Below are 19,966 nucleotides of genomic sequence, written 5' to 3'. Positions count from 1 at the left end.
AGATGACGTGTATTACAATATAGAATTAATTAGAAGTAAAATATTTGAATGCAAGTCAGTGTGAACTCATAGTACATGTAGCAGATGAAATAAATAGCTTTTAATTAAGTTTGGTAGTGTGAAATTATGAAAAATGATGAATTGAACATTTGATTTTTTAAGGGTGCAACCAATATCCGAGTATTTGATATTAACGTGCTTGTGATTTGCTAATGGTAATACTAGAGGGGTTGATATTCCTTCTTGCACAGACTCACTGTTGGATAATAAGTTTCAAAGAATTCTTTATATTTTGAAGCAAGTACATCATTGAAATGCCCTGTAATCCTCATGATATGTATTTAAATAGTATTATTACCCAGACAAAAAGTAGCATATCTACATTTTCAGCTATTTTCAAACAATTATTCTGATCTAGTGTGAAACATTGTCATTATTATTTTATAATAACAATGTAAGGCTTGCTTTGTGGAAACTCTTGAAATAGCCTGATGATAATTCACTATTAAAACTGAAAGTTCTTTAAAAAAAAAGTGTTATATATATATCCATTTATTATCTGAGTTAGCATGTTTGTTAGATTAAGATCAAGTTTACATGCTTCCCTTTGAATTTTACATTTTTAATCTGCTGTATGGTTTCTTAAAGAAAGGTCATATATGGGAGACAAGTCTGTAAAAGGTGTAAAATTAAGAGAGGTAAATCAGCTTGTTGTAGACTGAAAGTTGGAGTGTTGACCTAATGTTTCCTGAAGATATATCATGTACTTAACTAAATAAGATTTATCAAAGGAAAGTTTATATAATGGTATGCAAGAATGCATGGCATTCTATCATTTGGTCTAAGAAAATTTAATGGTTAATAATACTATTACTGGTGAGACATTTAAATGAAATATAGTGTTGAACTTGTAATAGCAGTAGAAGTGGAATTTAATGGTTTGATCATAACATAGTTCATGATTTATCAAGGACCTTTAAACTTTTTCCTGTATAGTATAAAAATTTTATTTTGAACTGTGTAAGTTACAAAGATCATCTTTTAGTTTATATGTTTAAATCATATTAGTTACTCAAAATAAGTTGGTTATAATGGTTGCTGTTTCTGTGAAACTTAAAATATTCATGTGGTAAAATATCAGTGTTATTTTATGATGCCATAAGAATTGGTTGTTTTCAAGAAAGCTTTTCTTTCTTTTTTTGTAATTTGTTGAGATAAAGAAATAAATAACCCAGATTGTACAACTTTTCTTCCTCAAGCAGGCCATTAATATAGGGTTAGGAATTTTGTATTAGCAAACTATAGAACCTGTCAGTTGTATGTTGCAGTTGCTTAGTTAGGTCAATCAACTGTGTGTAGTTTGGGTGTTGTTCACATGGTACACAGTGTCTTAAGTACATTATGTTGTAATGACTAATAATGTGTGTCAAACAATAGTACATATAAATTATTCTCTTAGAAAAATTAGACTCATTTTTTTTCATTTGTTATTGTCAGATTTTATTATATGCTCTAAATGTACCACCATTTAACAAGGAGAATTTGTTTTCCTAAAGGTGTAGCAGGTATGTGTTCAAAGACAGCAGTTGCTCCTTTGGATAGAATTAAGATCCTTCTACAAGCCCACAACAATCATTATAAACATCTAGGTAAGCAAACTGGTTTTTTAACATGTAAACTATTAAGACAATGTAAATATTGCCATGTTTTCTTGTGCTTTGACAAAATTGTTGACAAAAAATATTAAAACAAGACAATTTTTTTATTTTACAAAACAGTTTCCTGTAAATTTATAGTATTGCAGGTAAAAGTAATGATTTGCAGAAAGTGTGAATACTAAACATGTGGTAGTGGAGTGATACAGTACTTGTGTTGTATCATGAAGCCAATACACTGTCCAATATCATACCATTTACTTATCTTCACAAAATTTGTTTATACAGAAAAAACAGAATTTCTAATAAAGTATTATATTGCTAAAATTTATTGGTTAAATAAATGAAGATGAGTATTGAGTACTACATGCTGTCTTCAGTTCTTTTATCAAAAACATACATGAAAAGTAGCATAACAAGTAAACACTAACAAAACTGATTAACAGATATTAACTTTTGTTTTATTTTACTTGTCTTACCAGCTGCAACTTAGCTGATGAAACCTGAGAGTTTGAAAAAAATCATTGTAAAATATAAAGTATGTAAAGAAGACGGTGTTAGTAATCTTGATAATGAATTACAGATAAGATTGTCAAACTTTGTAACAAACTGCTGGTAAAACATCTGCATTTATAAATGTATTGTATTGTGACATCAATGTCTGGATGTGTATTGTATTCACTACTATGATGAGACATGCACTGTTGATAAATACATGTAGGATCTTGTGTTATGCTGTAAATATGGACTCTTTGGAATCCTAACACCAATAACTTCTGGGTTTCAAGTTCACTAATATGTTAACTAGTGTATGCTAGCTGAGCTAAATATTTAATACTGTAGCTGCTACTAGTGAGGCATTTTGTGACAACTCTGAATATTTGGATATATATAGCTTGGTATCACATTCCTCAAATTCTATAATTTACAGGCAAGAATTGCCTGCCAATTAAATATTTCATGTATGTTAGTTTTTCTTTAAATTTATAATAATCTTTTAGACAAATATGCAAAGTTAGTTTGATGAAAAATAAAATAATTTTCCTTAGTGTTCTTATTTTTAAATTGTTTTATTTCTAATTATTAAAAATATAATTTAATAGCATAATTGTATCATATGTTGAAATAATTTTATTGTGTGAGTATTGAGCAGGTACAATTAGCATACCATCTACAATTCATTCACAACATTTGAGCCAGTTCTGAGTTGCATATTGTAACAGACCAGTTCACCAGTGTGATGTCAGTAACATAATGTGTTTGTATAACAAGGTACCTTTACATTTTGCAAGACTGTCCCACAAGGTGCTAGTTTTTATTGCTCTTGATAACAATTCATTCAATAAACTAAGCACCCAGTTAAAAAATAAATAAAACCTTTAATTTAAGCTTGTGTCATCCCATCATATTGACTTCATGATACAGTACAAAGAAATGAGTTCTATGTTACATTGATCTTTCAGAAAATATTGTTATTTTCAATAACTTCCTCTTTCACCCGTTTATGAAGAACAGATAAATCGGATATCTTAATCTTAACTCCATGACATAATCCTTCTGTCTTCAGAATGATCGTATTCTCCTCCTAGTTATTTTCAATAAACCAACATTGTTAGTTTGATAAGAAAATCAGAACTGTGCACACAATTCTAAATGAAGTATAGTTATTGATTTGTATAAAGATATAATTAAGTTGTTTTACTGATTATTATGTGTTTATAAATATGTAATTAAGTTCTGTTAGTCTTACTACTAATTCAAGATTATTTGTTGAATATTTATCCAACTAACCAGTTGATTTAGTCACATGTCCAATGTCCATTGACCTACCATAATTACCAATCTTTATATTATAAAGAACCCAGTTCAAGTGAATAGATCATAAGATATATTAAATAGAGAACCATCAAATTAAACATGGGGTTCTGTGGGTACTTGTATATGCTCCACAATAAAAAGTTTATATTATTCATATCAGCTATCTCTGGAATTTATTATGATCTTTGACCTCTTTGATAAACATTGTCTGTCTGGCCTTGAAGCTTTATTTTTATTCTGTAATTTTCTTTCCCTTACTATTAATGGATTAATATTTATATCATTCAATTCAATTGCATCCATAAAATTATTACTAATATTCTAATTTGTAAAGTAGAAGACAACAGTTAGAAATTAATCCAAATCATAGTCTCCAATAAAATCCTTGTCATTGTTATTTTTCAGGGCATTTATCAGACCAATCCTGTATACTGAGTATTTGAAACGGGGGATTCTGATTTGAGATTAGAAGCCAACACATATTGTGTGATACAATGAGGGTCTGGGGATATGACTCCAAGAAAAACATTGTAAAATATAGGTGCTATGAGATTAAATAGAGAAGCAATTTTTGTATGTAGCTCAAACATTCAGTGAAAAAATAAAAAATACCTTTTGGGTCAGTATTGATTTGCAGACAGTGTTTCAAGAATATTTATGTGGGGTTTATAACTAGCTTTAAAGAAAAATATTTTGTATGATAGATGTAGAATGACCATACAAAGAAAAAAGTCAGTGGTTTCTTCAGATGTAAAAATTGTTAGTATAGGCTGGAATGCAAAGTGGTATTGGTGGGGTATGCATTTAAATACATTTCCAAAATACTTCTACTACTCTGCTTCTTTTCAGCTTTGGGATTATGTTTGCTATTTGTGTTTACTTTAAAAACAAACAAAAAAACTGCAGCCAATGAGTTGTTCTCTTACCTGCTTTTTTTTTTTTTTTAACTATATGGGGAACATTTATGATGTGTATGGCAATCCATATATTTCTATAATACCCTACACCCCAATTAATAGTTATATGGGTGCCTAGGGGTGTAGAGTCATTCAGCTGAATGATATTAAAAAAAAAAAATTAGTCTCTCCTGTCTTGAGATTTCCTTGTATGTTTCATTATAGAATGGGTCTTTTGAAGATTATCTGCTCCTGGATTTGTCCTTGTGATGTGTAGCTAATTTGTAATTTCTCCTCTTATCAGCAGATTCTGCATTTAATTCATCTAGTTAAGATTTTCCTTAAACCTCTGTATTTTACTTTGACACAATTTGTCCCTCTGCTCTGGTGTCTCATTGTATATAAAAAAAGTTGAAGTAGATAGAGAATGCCATTTAATGGCTGATGATACCTCAGCATGTACTTTTTCACATTTTCTTGTGTGACATCAGAGTATCTGAAATTGGAATGCCTGCACTTAATGAGCATCACATAGTTCTGACCAGAATAAGTAAAATACAGATTTATTTTGTCTGGTATTCCCTTTGCACCATTTTTAAGTTTTTTAGCCCTATCCATAAAAGTTTTATATATGTATTCAAGTCTTCCAACTTGCTCACTAATTTGGCCAGTTTTCTGACTTACTTGTAATTTGAGATGCATTTGAAAGAGTCTAAAGACACAGGAGTATGTCAGTTTATATAATTCTGGCTCATCTGCCCTCCTGAGAACCTTTCATTGCTCCTCCTGAGAATCTTCCATTGTAGGTATAGGATGCAGTATTTTGTTTATACTATAAGAGTGTTTCTCCCAGAGTTGTCTCTACAGGTAAAAACAGCACAACCATTTTTGTATAACCAATGAATATTGATATTTCTTATCATTCTTGTCCTTAAAAGTAACTTGCACTGATCAACCAGTGTTAACAGCCCATTGATATAAGACTTGATACCATCATGTGTACTCACAGAACCTCCATGAAGCAGAGGTATAAAGTGATAAACCGATTATAATGTTTACAAAAACATAACTTTAAGTTACAAAGACTTACATAGTACTGTTCAAAGGTAGATCAGAAATGTGGTTTACATCTAGCTTGGGAACCTAAATTTAATCTCTGTAATTGATCTTGCCTTTTAAAACCGACCGGTATTTATGTTGCCAAAAATTTGTTAACATTGAATGAAAATGAAGATCACTTTTTTATAAGGCATGCATATGAAATATAAACAAATGTGTTATAAATTATCTCTATTACACACTAGATGTGTTGTAACTTACAGGTGTGTATCTGAGTTTTGACGATGTTTGATATAGTGCCTGATAAAGATTTTTGCACTTTTCTGTGGAAGATTGTTTAAGGAGAGTGAAGTAGTGAGAAATTAGTAATGCTAACTAAGATTGTAAACAGTTCTTATGATGCATTTTATATTTCTTCTGCCCCTCGGTGTGGATTCCTGTACGTGGTGAGGGGACCTCCCAGGGAAGGTTCTGTTCTATCTGGTTACCTTCTCTGGGATCTAAACATCCACCCACGTGTTTGCCGTGCGTGGCGACCCGTGAAGGGGAGGAGAGGATCTTGGTGGTTGAGGGGTCCAACCCTAACACACCACTTTGGCCTCGAATTCCTGTAGACAGGCGGCCTTTGGGTGGCCCCTTGGGTCAATCGGCTGGTCCACTTGGGCTAGAGTCAACCAAGTACCAGTGTTGGAAGTTCTCAACGGGTGTTGTGGACATTGTGCCTGATGCTGGTGTTTGGGTATAGTGCTCACGAAACCCTGGCGCTGCTGCATTGTCCTTGCGTGACTTTGTAGTGCGTCCCCTTGTAGGGCTCCATGGTGGGTGGGGTCAGTGGGTACAAAAATTTTTTCTTTTTCCTATGGATCCTTTAAAAAATTTAAATAAAATTGTAAAAAAAACAGTCAATGGGTAAGCGACCACGTCTTGAATACTCAGAACAGCAATCTTCAACATCAGTAACACACGTACCTCATTTTTTTATATAACATTCTCTTTAGGAAAAACCTTTAGGACAAATGTCCCCTTTTTTTATTCAAAAGGGACTAGAGGGACTTGCTGGCTATCCAAAATAAGTAAAGAAACTTCAATCTGGTGACATATTGGTTGAAACATCCCAACACAGTGAACTCCTCTTGAATTCAAAGGCAATTGGGGATATACCTATTGAGGTTACACCCCATGCTACCTTGAATTCTTCATGAGGAGTTATTGTTGAAAGGGATTTAAAGAACGTTCCCGAGTCAGAGATTCTTGCTGGTCTCTCCACTCAAGGAGTTTCTGCAGTGAGGCGCATCTCCACTCGTAAAGATGGAGTTACACTGCCAACAAATACCCTCGTTTTAACATTTACTTCACCACATGCACCTGCCACCATCAAGGCAGGTTATCTCATTTGCAGGGTTCGGCCATACATACCAAACCCTCTTCGATGTTTCCAATGTCAGAGGTTCGGCCATACATACCAAACCCTCTTCGATGTTTCCAATGTCAGAGATTCGGCCACTCAAAGACATCTTGTCGTGGTTCCCTGACATGTGCTCGTTGTGGAGGCAAGGACCACGATGCCTATGACTGTGACATGAACCCACATTGCGTAAACTGCAATGGTTCTCACCCCTCTTACTTTCATTCTTGCCCAAAATGGTTGGAGGAAAAAGAGGTGCAGCGTTTGAAAACGACACATAACATTAGTTATCCTGAGGCTCGGAAATTGCTGTCCACAACTCCATCTCGGACATATGCTGCTGCACTTCATTCCACAACTACAGTGGGAGTGCAGACAGATCTCTCTGTGCCTCCAAGAGAATCGTTTTCAAAAGAAATGAAAAGCCTTTTGACCTCCGTGGTTAAAAAGGTTGATGAATTGACTTCCACACCCATCTCTGTTCCTCCTATACCTTACAACAAACCTCAAGGTCCACGTTCTTCAGTTTCAAATACAGGCATTACTTCTGATACATCTTTTTCTCCCAACACAAGAGACAAAACAATTATTCATTCGCGTCCTCAGTCACTGGATTCCCCTTCCAATAACAAAAACCTGCCCACCCAACCCAGAGCAGGATCCATGGAGGTTGATAGACCTTCTCCGACTAAAGACAGTAAAGAAAAAAGACGTGGTCGTAAACCGAAGGGTTCTCCAGCCACTTCACCTACCCGTTCTTAAAAATGGCCACCTTGATACAATGGAACTGTCGAGGTTTACGTTCTAATCTGGATGATATCAAAACGCTGATTGCTTCCCACCATCCTGTTTGTCTTTCTTTACAAGAAACATTTCTCAAAACTGCTGATACTGTCTCCATTCGGCAGTTTTCTCTGTACAGAAATGACAGGTTGTGTGATGGTCGAGTGCATGGAGGGGTGGCACTGTTGGTTGATCAACACGTGCCCACTCTGTCTTTGTCACTCAACACACCCTTGGAGGCTGTAGCCATCCGTGTTTCCTTGGGTCATACCATCACTGTTTGTTCTCTGTACCTGTCCCCTGGAGAGACATATGATCAATCAGATCTTGATTCTCTCGTTGAACAATTGCCATCTCCATTTCTAATCCTAGGGGATTTTAATGGACATCATCCCCTCTGGGGAAGTGCTATTATTGATGGGAGGGGCCGATCTGTAGAGCGGATGCTCTCTGATCACAATCTTTCTCTTTTCAATACTGGTTCTTCCACTTACTTTCATGCACCTAGTCAGTCCTTTACCGCTATTGATCTCTCAGTTTGCTCCCCTTCATTATTCTCCCATTTTTCATGGAGGGTTGACAGTAATCCACTAGGCAGTGATCATTTTCCGATCCTTTTGAGAGAGACTGGCCGTGGTCAATGCCACCCTACCTGTGTGCCCCGGTGGAAGCGGGATCAGGCAGACTGGTTCACTTTCACTGCTCTCACAGAACTTGATCCTGCCATCGTAAATCAGCCCTCAACAGACGACTGTGTAGCAGCGGTAACTGACTGTATTACACATGCAGCTGCTCAGTGTATTCCTAAAACCTTGACACGTTTTCCACGATATCCTCGTCCGTGGTGGAGTCCTGCTTGCCACTTAGCACGGAAGGCTCAAAAGCGGGCCTGGGATACTTTTCGTAGATATCCCACACTTTCAAACCGGGTTGCTTTCCAACGGGCCCGTGCACATACTAGGTGGGTAAGACGTCAAAGCCAGAAGGAATCTTGGATAAAGTTCACAACCAGCATATCTTCTACCACCAGTTCCAAGATCATATGGGACAGGATTCGAAAGGTTAATGGACACTACAATTCTATCCCCCTCTCTGATGGTCAGGAGGTGACTGATGTTCGGAACATCGCTAACACTCTAGGTGAAAGCTTTTGCCGGATATCTAGCACTTCTGCTTGTTCCTCCACCTTCCTGGCCATCAAAACTCGGGCAGAGCATCTTTCCTTTCGAACTGACTGTTTCTTTGACTATAATTGTCCCTTTACCCTGGTGGAACTAAAAATGGCCCTTCATCGGTCTGCCAGTACGTCTGTTGGACCTGATGATATTCATTATGACATGCTGCACCAACTATCTTCTGCTTCTCTTGATGTTCTTCTGATTGTTTTCAACCGGATCTGGCAGGAGAATGTTTTTCCTGATGCCTGGCGCCAGGCTGTTATTTTATCTTTCTCTAAGCCAGGGAAAGATCCCAAGATTCCTTCAAACTACCGTCCAATTGCTTTGACGAGCTGTCTCTGTAAGACATTAGAAAGGATGGTTAATGCTCGTCTTGTTTGGTTCCTTGAATCAAACAACCTCCTCTCGCCCACCCAGTGTGGGTTCTGTCGACAGCACTCCACCACAGACCACCTAATTCGTCTTGAAACATCTATCAGAGAAGCCTTTCTCAACCGCCAACATCTTGTATCAATATTCTTTGACATAGAGAAGGCTTATGACACAACATGGAGGTATGGCGCTTTGCGAGACCTCCATACATATGGGTTACGTGGCCATCTACCCATGTTTATTAAAAAAATTTTAATGGACAGGAGATTCCAAGTTCGTGTGGGTTCGACACTTTCCCGTTCTTTTGTACAGAAACTTGGAGTCCCTCAAGGCTGTGTATTGAGTGTTACACTCTTCAGTATAAAGATAAATGCCATCACTGAACAACTCCCTCTCACTGTTGCGAATGGGCTGTATGTCGACGACTTTCACATCTCATGTCAGTCGTCAAACATGAGATATATTGAGCGGCAACTACAAACCGCCCTCAATTGTGTATGGAAGTGGACTCTGGCGAACGGCTTTAATTTCTCTCTCTCCAAAACTGTATGCATGCACTTTTGACGTCGACGGGGTATTCACCCTGATCCTGAACTTCATATCGGTGAAGTTTTGCTGCCAGTGGTCCCGGAGACCAAGTTCTTGGGGCTTATCTTTGATCGTAAACTGACTTTTATACCACACTTAAAGCAGCTTCGGGTCAAATGCACAAGAGGACTGAACATCCTCCGTGTTTCTCTCTTCTACCAGTTGGGGGGCAGATCGCTGTTCAATGTTAAAGGTATATCATGCTCTTATTAGATCGAAACTCGATTATGGATCAATGGTCTATGGCTCTGCCAGACCCTCGGCCTTAAAGATGCTGGACCCCATTCATCACCAAGGACTTCGACTCTGCACTGGGGCTTTCTGTACCTCTCCAGTTCAAAGTATATACATTGAATCTCGTGAACCTTCTCTACACCTTCGCCGTTTGAAACTATCTTTACAATATACTTCGAAACTTCATTCCTTACCAAAGCATCCCACCTGGAAATGTGTTTTCCTTCCTCGGTGGGCAGTACTTTTTCAGAACAGACGATCTGTCATTGCTCCATTTGGCCTTCGCATCCGGGAGCAATTGGATGAATTGGGTCTGTCCTTGGATAACATTGCAGATTCCACAAGTTGGCCCATCCCACAATGGCTTATTACAGCCCCCAAATGTGACCTTTCTTTCAGTCACCTAAAAAAGGCAGATACTCCAGATTGGAAGTACCGTCTTTTACTCAATGAATATCTTTCAAACAATCATTCAGTTCCCATTTATACAGATGGTTCCAAATCAGGTAATTCAGTGGGCTCTGCTATGGTTTGCTATGGGTCAGTAGTTGCGCGCAGAATCCCTTCTACAGCTTCTGTGTTCACTGCTGAACTGTATGCCATATCTCTTGCCCTGGATCATATTGCAGCTGAGCAGTACTCCAACTGCACTATTTATACTGATTCGCTTAGTTCTATACTTGCCTTGGAATCGCTACACGTTAGCTCACATCCTATTCTCGCTGATATTCGAAACTGACTGGCCCATTTCTCATTAGCAGCTACTTCAATCCAGTTTTCCTGCTACAGGTAGTTCTTTACAACTTTGTTGACTGGATGTCAACATTGGTTTTTACGCCATTTTCTGTTTTAATTGCCGTTTTGCTTTTATCTTCAATTACTTTTACAAATTTTACTCCATTTACTTGACTTTTATCTTTTTACTGGACATTTGGCTACTCATTATTACGATTTTGCGGAGTGTCTTTTAAAACTTTTATTCTTTTACATTTTGATAATAGCTGCTATGACACATAACCCAGAACCAGGACTGGAAAGGCCAACTTCAGGTGATTGACGGTGGTTCTTGAACTTACCTGTTAGTCTTCCTGGCGGGTTATGATCATTACCATTCTGCTACAGGTAGTTCTTTACAACTTTGTTGACTGGATGTCAACATTGGTTTTTACGCCATTTTCTGTTTTAATTGCCGTTTTGCTTTTATCTTCAATTACTTTTACAAATTTTACTCCATTTACTTGACTTTATCTTTTTACTGGACATTTGGCTACTCATTGTTACAACTTTGCTATGTATCTTTTAAAACTTCTATTCTTTTACATTTTGATACTGGTTGCTATGACACATAACCCGGAACCAGGACTGGAAAGACCAACTTCAGGTGACTGACGGTGGTTCTTGAACTTACCTGTTAGTCTTCCTGGCGGGTTATGATCATTACCTTTTTGTTAGAGTAAATACCTTACAACTTCTTATACTCTGCCTTCTATCTTAACATTGTAGACTAGGTGTCAACATTGGTTTTATACTTTTTTGTTTTACCTTCATTTCCATTTATGTCTATTACTACATTTATTTATTTATTTTTTTATTTTTTTTAACATTTTTACCAAATGTCTGGCGCAGATAGCCTTGCTGCTTTGTGCCATAAAACACTAAATCAATCAATCAATCAACTATATTTCTTCTGAAACTTAAACTTAGTATGTAGTATAAGACTAACAAAGGGCCTGGCAAAGTGGTGAGGGTGTTCAACTTGCAATCTGAGAGTTGTGGTTTTGAATCCCTCTCCCACTATTCTTTGGTAGAAGAATAGTCTAAGATTTGGCAATGGGTCTTGATAACTTCTTACTTTCCCTGTAGTCTTTCACTGCTAAATTAGGGATAGCTTTAGAAGATAACCCTCATGTAACTTTGAGTGAAATTGAAAACAAGCTAAGAGTAATAAAACATTTCATGATATAATATTGATACCAGTTAATATTTTGCAGGTGTTTTTACTGGCCTTAGAAGAATTGTGAAAATAGAAAGTTTGCTAGGACTGTACAAAGGTAATGGGGCTCAAATGATACGGATATTTCCATATGCTGCTATTCAGTTTTTGTCTTTTGAAATCTACAAAAAGGTGAGAAAATTAAATTTAAATTAAACATAGGTTTATTAAAATGTATAGTGTATTCTATTCTGAATGGAAGTTTATGAAAATGGATGCTTGTGGATTTTTGTGGCACTTCATGTGAAAATGAAAGCTTTGAAATTATTTGAACTCTTGTCTAGTGTTAATAAACTTTGGGTGTTGGTTGGAAGTGAAGAAAAATGTGTTGGTTATTGTCTCATAAATCCAGACAGTAATTTGCAAGAACTTTGTTTTCATATATCCACAATTTGATCCCTCTTTTGTGATGATGTGTTAAAGTTATAGAAGTATAAAGAGTGTTACTCCATTCAAATGATCGTATTTAGTTTACCGTATGTCAACATGTCAAACTGTTAGGGATGCCAATAAAAGCTAGTCAAAATTATCTAAATAATCCTTAGTCATTAACTGCTGTAGGCTAAACATTTCTACCGCATTTAGTGTTGTAAATCATAGTTACTGTGTAAAGTCTTGAGTGTCTGATGGTGTCTTTTGTTCTGTTTTACAAAACTCTCTAAGTTCATATTTTTTAATTTTTGGGTATATGAACACAAGAGAATATTTAAGAATGGTTATCTGAAGTAATAGCAAGAGGATAATAAGGATCTGAGCACTGAATTATATAACTATGGAAAATAAAGGTTCCTTGTCATAACTTAAGGAACTTTGTAATAGATATGAAACCAGCTCTTGAAAATTATACATATTTATTTCACATTCATGACTGACAAACTAGTATTTTAAAAATTAGTGACAGTATACATAATATAAATAAGATAATCAATTTGTAATCCAGTATACATACAAAATAAACCTGCAGTTTTGTTTTGTTTCATATATCACATATGATGGTGACATATCAAAATCTGATATTCATCCTATGATACAGTTTTTAGTAAGGTACAAGAGAGTTTGCACACAATGCTCTTTAACTTAAAATCTGTATAAGTATCTTTTCTAGGTTTATAATCTAAAGTGAGCAGATTTTAAACTTTCACTGTGATGGGAGGAGTTCAAATTGCCAATCATTCAGAATGGAAGTTTTAACATTTACAGGCTTTCAATGGGTAGTCTTATAAAGCCATACTTTGAGGTTGAATACAGTGATTTTAAAACCATTTCCTAGGTAATTGGAAGCATAGGAATTTATTATTGTTTCTTTAGATGATTTTCGTCTTTCTGATATTGAATTTTTATTTGTATAATTTTATTTTGAAAGTTGAAAAATACTTCTCCAATCAATCATATAACAATACTTAGCACTCAGGAACACAGTGGTCTGAATTATGTTACGTAATAATATTTAATGGTAAATCATTATCAAAATTATCAGTTAAGCGAGAACATTATGCTTTTGTTTAGGTTGTGTAATTACTTCAGTGAGCAAAAAATATATACTAAATAAAAAAAATTGCAAACATAAAAGTTAATATTGGTTGGATATATAAAATATAGCTTTCTGTTTAAAAACTTGAGTCTTGTGGGTTTTTTCTTTTGTTTTTCATTCACAGGTAACAGAACAATTTATAAAATTTATGTAAATTCTACACTAAATAGGTTTGTAAAAGTGGCTAAATATTTGTTCGTTTTTATGAGACCAGCTAAATTATAAAGGGGGAACAGAACTTTCTGCATTTCTAAGCCTGCACTTTCTCAAACAGTGCCAGTTTCTTTTCTTACAAAGAATTAATTGTTTTATCAGTTGTGTACCCTTGTTGTTGACAATATTTTCAGCCATAAATCTAATAATATGCTATTTGTCCTGGTTAGCCCTAAATACTTTCATTTAAGTTAACAGTGTGAACCAATCTCTGTAAAAAAAATATAATAGAAAAAATAAAAAACAATGAAATTAGATACACTGAACACTGTAACCAGTGCTCTCTTAATGAATGTAATAATAGAGTGTACCTTACTCATAGAACATGTATATGCTAGCTATTGTCTTCAACTACTGTTATGGATTTAATGCTCATTGAACAGTGTAACATTTATGTAACTGCATATAAACTGAAATTTCCACAGCCTTTCCTGAAAATGTCACCAGTGAAGACCTATTAAACAGCTCCTATGGTAACTGTAGAGGAACTTGGCATTGAGATAGATTACCACAACACATGATATTTTTAAGGTGTGGAGTGAAGTACTCTGATGTTATCAACAGTACTGTCAAATACAGATGTTTTCAATATAGTACTTACCTTGACTCACAAGATTAGCTATTGATCAGTGCTGCCATCTATACATGAACTTATAAATATTATAATATAGCTTACTTGCAAATGGACTGTATAACTTCAAACTTCAGTGTTTGCTTAGTGATGCAGATATATAAATCCAGATGTGATAAGATATATCTGTATGTTTTGCTGAGTTAAGGAAATTGTGATAATTGAGTATGAGAATATCATTAATATATCTACAACTACAACTGACGTGTAAAGCTTTACTATTATTTTTCAGGCTTGTAAAGTATGAAAATTCCACTCTGAATAAACCTGCAATTTGTCTGAAATTACTTTCTTATTAAAATTCTTTCTGTTTGTTTGAAAGCTTATTAGCCGAATTATACAGATGTGTTTTCAGTAAAAATATCTTTCCTTCAAGAATTTAGTTAATGTGAAACTGGTAATTTTTATGAGTAGTATTTTTAGAAGTTTCTGTGTTTACTGATGCAAAGCACTGATTTACTAAAATTATTTAAAAACTTTGAAATTGTTGGTAAAAGATTTAAATTTTATCATTAAGGAGACTGGTGCAAAAATTACTAAGATGTCTGAAATTAAGTGATTCTGTTGTCTGTTCAAAAGCTGTTATTTTTTTCTTTACATTCAGTGGAATTTCTAGATATAATTAGCAGATTAATATTTGTTATAGGGGGTCTTTGTTTGTTTTTGGTGCTTTAGACTCAAATCTGTTGTTTAGATTATTGTAGTAGTGATATGTTGCTTATTAGCTTCAAACTAGCTTTCACCTTATTGTCCATTGCAGATTTGTTATAAGCATCACAGGAATCTTGACATAGTTGTATCGATGTCTGTCAGGTTTTATAAGGCTATGATTTTTAACAGTAAGTGTCTGTGACCTGTTGGCAATAAATTTCAACAATAAACAGAGAGCACACAATCTACTTGTTTTAAAATAGTCTATTTAAAATGACAAACATATATAAAAAAAGTTATCTATATAATGGGTTATTACAGTTGTTTGTAGAGCTTTAAATAATTGTCACTGTTTTTTTGTCAAAGTCCTTAAAAGCAGGTTATTTATAACACCTTTGGACAAGGTATATTATTCTCCTCTACTTTGTTGTTACAATACAATCAGAAATAAATCCAACTTGCATTGTCCCATGGGTTACCTCATTAGTATTTAAAGCTTCAGTTACTTTAAATCCTTATTGATTAGAGTGATTATTCTTCTTTACTCTTTATTACAAAACAGGAATTTTGACACTTGAAAAATCACCACTATACGATCTTTATGACTAAACTTGCAAATGCAGTTTAGCTCTATTTGACTGTACCTCTCACTAACTTTGTTGTTTTTTTTATCACAGTTACTTGCCTACATATTGCCTGACTAAGGCCTCAAACTTTCTACAAACTACAAGACTAATAATACTCTGAAAACAAGATAAACTTAGAAAGTTTGAGTGATGTCAGTTCCACAACATATGATTCATATACAATTACACAAACAAATCTGCAACAGATTAATACTTTTAAAAATGCTAAATTTAACCACTCATTTTTAATAAATATCTAAATCATAACTCTTATAGTAAATAAAACAGTCGAGTATATCCAACAGTATCACACTAATTTACTCCACTTCATGTAGAATATTTCTGTTGGAACTTTCAGCTACATAAAGATTAAAAATATAATAGAAAATTGTCTCTTTTAATAAAAATAAATTATTAGAATGGGCATTCTGCTCATAGCCATCTTGTTTTAATTTAAAACTCAGTACTAGAATTGGTGTGAACATTTATCATATTTTGTAATATCATTTATTTGCTGATATTAATAATATAAAGCAAGAATAAAGACGTTTGATTTATTGGAAATTAAATTTCAGGTGCAGTTTTGTACTTTTAAATCAGTATTTACTATCAGGATATTGGTAAAACATGCACTCATATCAGTTGCAAGAACTGTGCACCCTGTATGTTACAACACAACATGGCATACACACTTTAGAAGTAAGAAATAAAAACAGTTGTTACTCTTAATTTTGGTGTTATTTACTCTTGAAATAGGACACTTGGGTATATTGTGGAAATACGTCTATAACTTAAGTATTCAATGTAACTTGAATGTTCGATGAATATCTTCTTCAAAGTTTTAATCCAAAAAATAGTCATAAATACCAGACAGTTGATCAAAATATCTACAAATATTATTAACTCATCCTGAAAAAAGTTCTGTGAAGTTAATGGGAAAAAAAAAGGAAGAAAACATTTTCAAGAAAAGCATTGTGGTGTTCTGTGAACAGTAGTTAGTGTCAGTAACTTCAGAATATTCTCACCTCATCAAGTATTTTTACATGGAATTTATTGTATTGATAATTATATTCATTTTTTGTCTTCTACTTTTATACAGTATTAAGCTTGTACATGGGGAGTTATCTTCTTAAGGCATGAGCCATGGTAGCAATGGTGGTAGAGAATCTGTCTCAAAACATGAATGTGGGCCAAAGGTCTCAGTTTCAAGTCTCAGACATGGTAGGTTTTGTAGCATTATGATTTGTTATATTCATTGGCTCTAAATAATGGTCATCCATCCCATCACTGAGAGTCAACTGATCTGAATAAATGAAAAAAAATCAAACTGTCTTGTGTGTATCCTTGGTTCAGCAACTGAGTCTTTGCTGTGTATGTTGTCAGCTTCGGATGTATAGAGTACACTTACACTATGGTCATGAATTTGTGTCTTACATTATTAGTTTGAAGCTGTTGGACTATTGAGTTTGTCAGTTGTAAGCTTAAGGTGAAAACTTTGAAGAGTGGGTATGGTCATTGCTAAGATGGAACAGTATGGAACTGAAACTTTGGCAGAACTGGTTTCTAGATTCAAACCTGAGTCTTGGCAAATGTTTTTTAACATCCTGAATTGTTATACTAAAAGTCATTTAGTGTTAGACTGAATTATGGAAGTTGAGGGAAACTCTTTAGAACCTGTGTATGATGGATGGTAAATACTATTTGATTTGAAAGAATATGCAGCGAAATCTTGTTAATATGAAAACGTTTGTAGCACACCAGTTTGTCCAAATTATTAAGACATCCCAATAGTAAAAGTGGTTGTTTTGAATATAGGGGACATTATTATTATTGATTGATAAATGTTAAGGTTCAAAGTAATACAGATAGGTATACATTTGATAAACAAAAGGTAACTACCTGTAGAATTAACTTATCAGGTTATTGTTCTAAACATCAGTAATTACACAAATTGAATAATCAAAATGCCATTTCATTATCTTCACATAAACTTCTTCAAATCAATTCAGAATATAAAATACAGCATATTAATCAAGCATACAATAAAGTGCTTTCCAAAGAAGGATATAATTAACCTTCAGTTGAACTTTTTTTTTTTTTTTTATCTTGAAGCTTCTTGGCAGGTACATGAAAATAAAACATTACACCCTCATCCTTACGTAAATCATTGATTTGTTTTGAACTATGGAATGATGTCTCTAAGGCTAGACCTTGATTTATTCAGACCGACTGGCTTCATTTGCAGATCAGATTCACTTTCATTGCAATCTTGAAGAAACAAGATAGAAATAATAATATCATTAGATGACTCTTGACCAGTTAATTCTGAGTTGAATGTTGGGTCATTAATGACAACATCATTATTACTTGAGATTAAAGTATGAATTCCATAAGTAATCTCACTGACACCTCTACAGGCTTGACAGTTTCATCCTGCTTAGGCTATGAGAAAATTTAAATAACTTTTAAGCAATTTACAATAGTTTCCATAGTAACACCGGACCAAGCAAAACTTACTGTTTTTGAGGCCTTGTAGACATTTATAGTCTGTGGGTCATTATTTTTAACACTGTGTGTGTACTTTTCTAATCAGCTGATGGCACTAGTAAGCCTTGCTTGTCCTGATTTTTGCCAGTATACAGAGGCTGTATCACTGATATGGTGTTTGGTTACATTAGACACCTTTTGTTCTGGTGAAGTATAACCAGCACTGCTGTCCACAAAATTTTTTTTTTCTCTTCTTTGAGCACATCTGCAAATCCTCCAACCAGTCTGACAACAATGTAAATGTCATCCAGAATTTCTTATTCCACCAGTATCATGCATAGAGAACAGAGCTAGAATCACTTCCAAACCATCTTGACTACTTAGATTTCACAATCATAACGGGCTGTAATGTGTTCCTACAATTTGTTTTGGCACACAGAACAACTGTTATGTGACCTATAGGTATTTGTTTCTGTACTTTGATCATGCTGGCTTGTCAAGGAATGACTAGGTTTCAAACTGTAGAATAAACCAGCCACATATAATTTTGATATGTCTGACAGTTTATATCCTGCTGAAATATTTCCTAGATCTTATCTGCCTGCAGTAATAGTTTTTTGATTGGCACTCATTGCTTTAACTTCCAACTTTTTTATTCCAAAACATCCTTTGAATTGTTGCAGCCATCCTAGATGTATCCAAACTTTGTTACACTAAACTATTGTCTGTGTTGATAAGGTTCTTCAATAAGTATTTTGTCAATAATACATTTCTTGATGTAATGTCAGAATTCTGTAGATACATCTTGCTCCATGGTTGCATACATTGAATTTCTTGCTCTTTTTCTTTGTTGTTGTTGTTGACATAAAACTTCTAAAACATTTCTCCACTTTTCTATACTGGAAACAATGTCAGGTGTGACTGACTAGCCCAGGAGAATATTTCTTTTTACCTGCACTTGAATTTGCTTTCTTGTATAAACAAACATTATATTTTCATTATTTTAATGTTTCTATGCTTCTTTGTTCTGGAGAACTGTGGCTTAACATAGCTGTAACATTACACACACTGATGACCTTTGGATATCTGTTATACATTTGTGTATCTGTTTGTGAAGGTTGTTCTTAGAAAACCTGTTGTCAACAAATAGTCATTTGTTTGTAATGGTTGTTTGTCATCAGTAATTATTACCTTGTTTCCTATTCTGTTAATATGAAAAAAATCATCAGTAGTATGAATAATCTGGACTAACAAGAGTTCATTGTATATTTATTAGCTATGTTTAAGTTAAAATTATGCAGCTTCTAGTTTTGTGGTATTCACTGCATTCTGTTTGTACATTTATGTATGAAGGTAGTGGTAGTTTCTATACACAGTTGTAATATGAATTATTAAAATAGAATGGTGATATACATTTTTTCATCTTAATGCAAAGCCATTTTGACCTTTACATGTTGAATGACATAAAAATGCATATGTAACATTGTCAAATGTGCATCATTTACTCATTTGAGCATGTGAAAAAATTTTAGGCTTCATATAATTTTTTAAAAAGTAAAATCCCTAAGAAAATGTTTACTTTTAAGTAACAATGTATATTTTGGATTTATTTTATCAGTGCATGCATGCAGTGTATGTTAATTTCATGTATGTCCCTTTTTTTTTAGTCACTTCGTAATTTTGTTGGACACACTTCTCATCTCAGCAAGTTTGCTGCAGGTTCTATGGCAGGTAACAAACTAAGCTATTATTTTACTCTGTATACTGTGTCTTAGATGTCATGTTTGTTTTTATAAAGTATTTCACCACATATCTTGTGTGTGGATGAGGATTAGTGTACATGTCA

The 19,966-nt window shown here is 34.3% G+C and overlaps 1 protein-coding gene across 5 annotated transcripts in view; it reads left to right on the top strand.

The window, feature by feature from the left end:
- The window catches only part of LOC143234033 (solute carrier family 25 member 16-like), a 47,446-nt gene that overhangs the window by 1,241 nt on the left and 26,239 nt on the right, over positions 1–19,966 (top strand). For all 5 annotated transcript variants that reach the window (XR_013018479.1, XM_076471048.1, XM_076471049.1 and 2 more), the window contains 3 exons: positions 1,557–1,649; positions 11,980–12,113; positions 19,788–19,851. Coding sequence is in view for 4 of the 5 variants with exons in the window: in XM_076471048.1 (XP_076327163.1) it covers positions 1,557–1,649; positions 11,980–12,113; positions 19,788–19,851 (291 nt within the window). In the remaining variant the exon portion in view is untranslated. The remainder of the gene's footprint in view (positions 1–1,556; positions 1,650–11,979; positions 12,114–19,787; positions 19,852–19,966) is intronic.

This window comes from Tachypleus tridentatus, chromosome 12, assembly GCF_004210375.1.
Source record: "Tachypleus tridentatus isolate NWPU-2018 chromosome 12, ASM421037v1, whole genome shotgun sequence".
Classification (NCBI taxonomy): Eukaryota; Metazoa; Arthropoda; class Merostomata; order Xiphosura; family Limulidae; genus Tachypleus; species Tachypleus tridentatus.
Note: the sequence above shows the minus strand (reverse complement) of the source record. Positions and strands in the feature narration are given on the sequence as shown.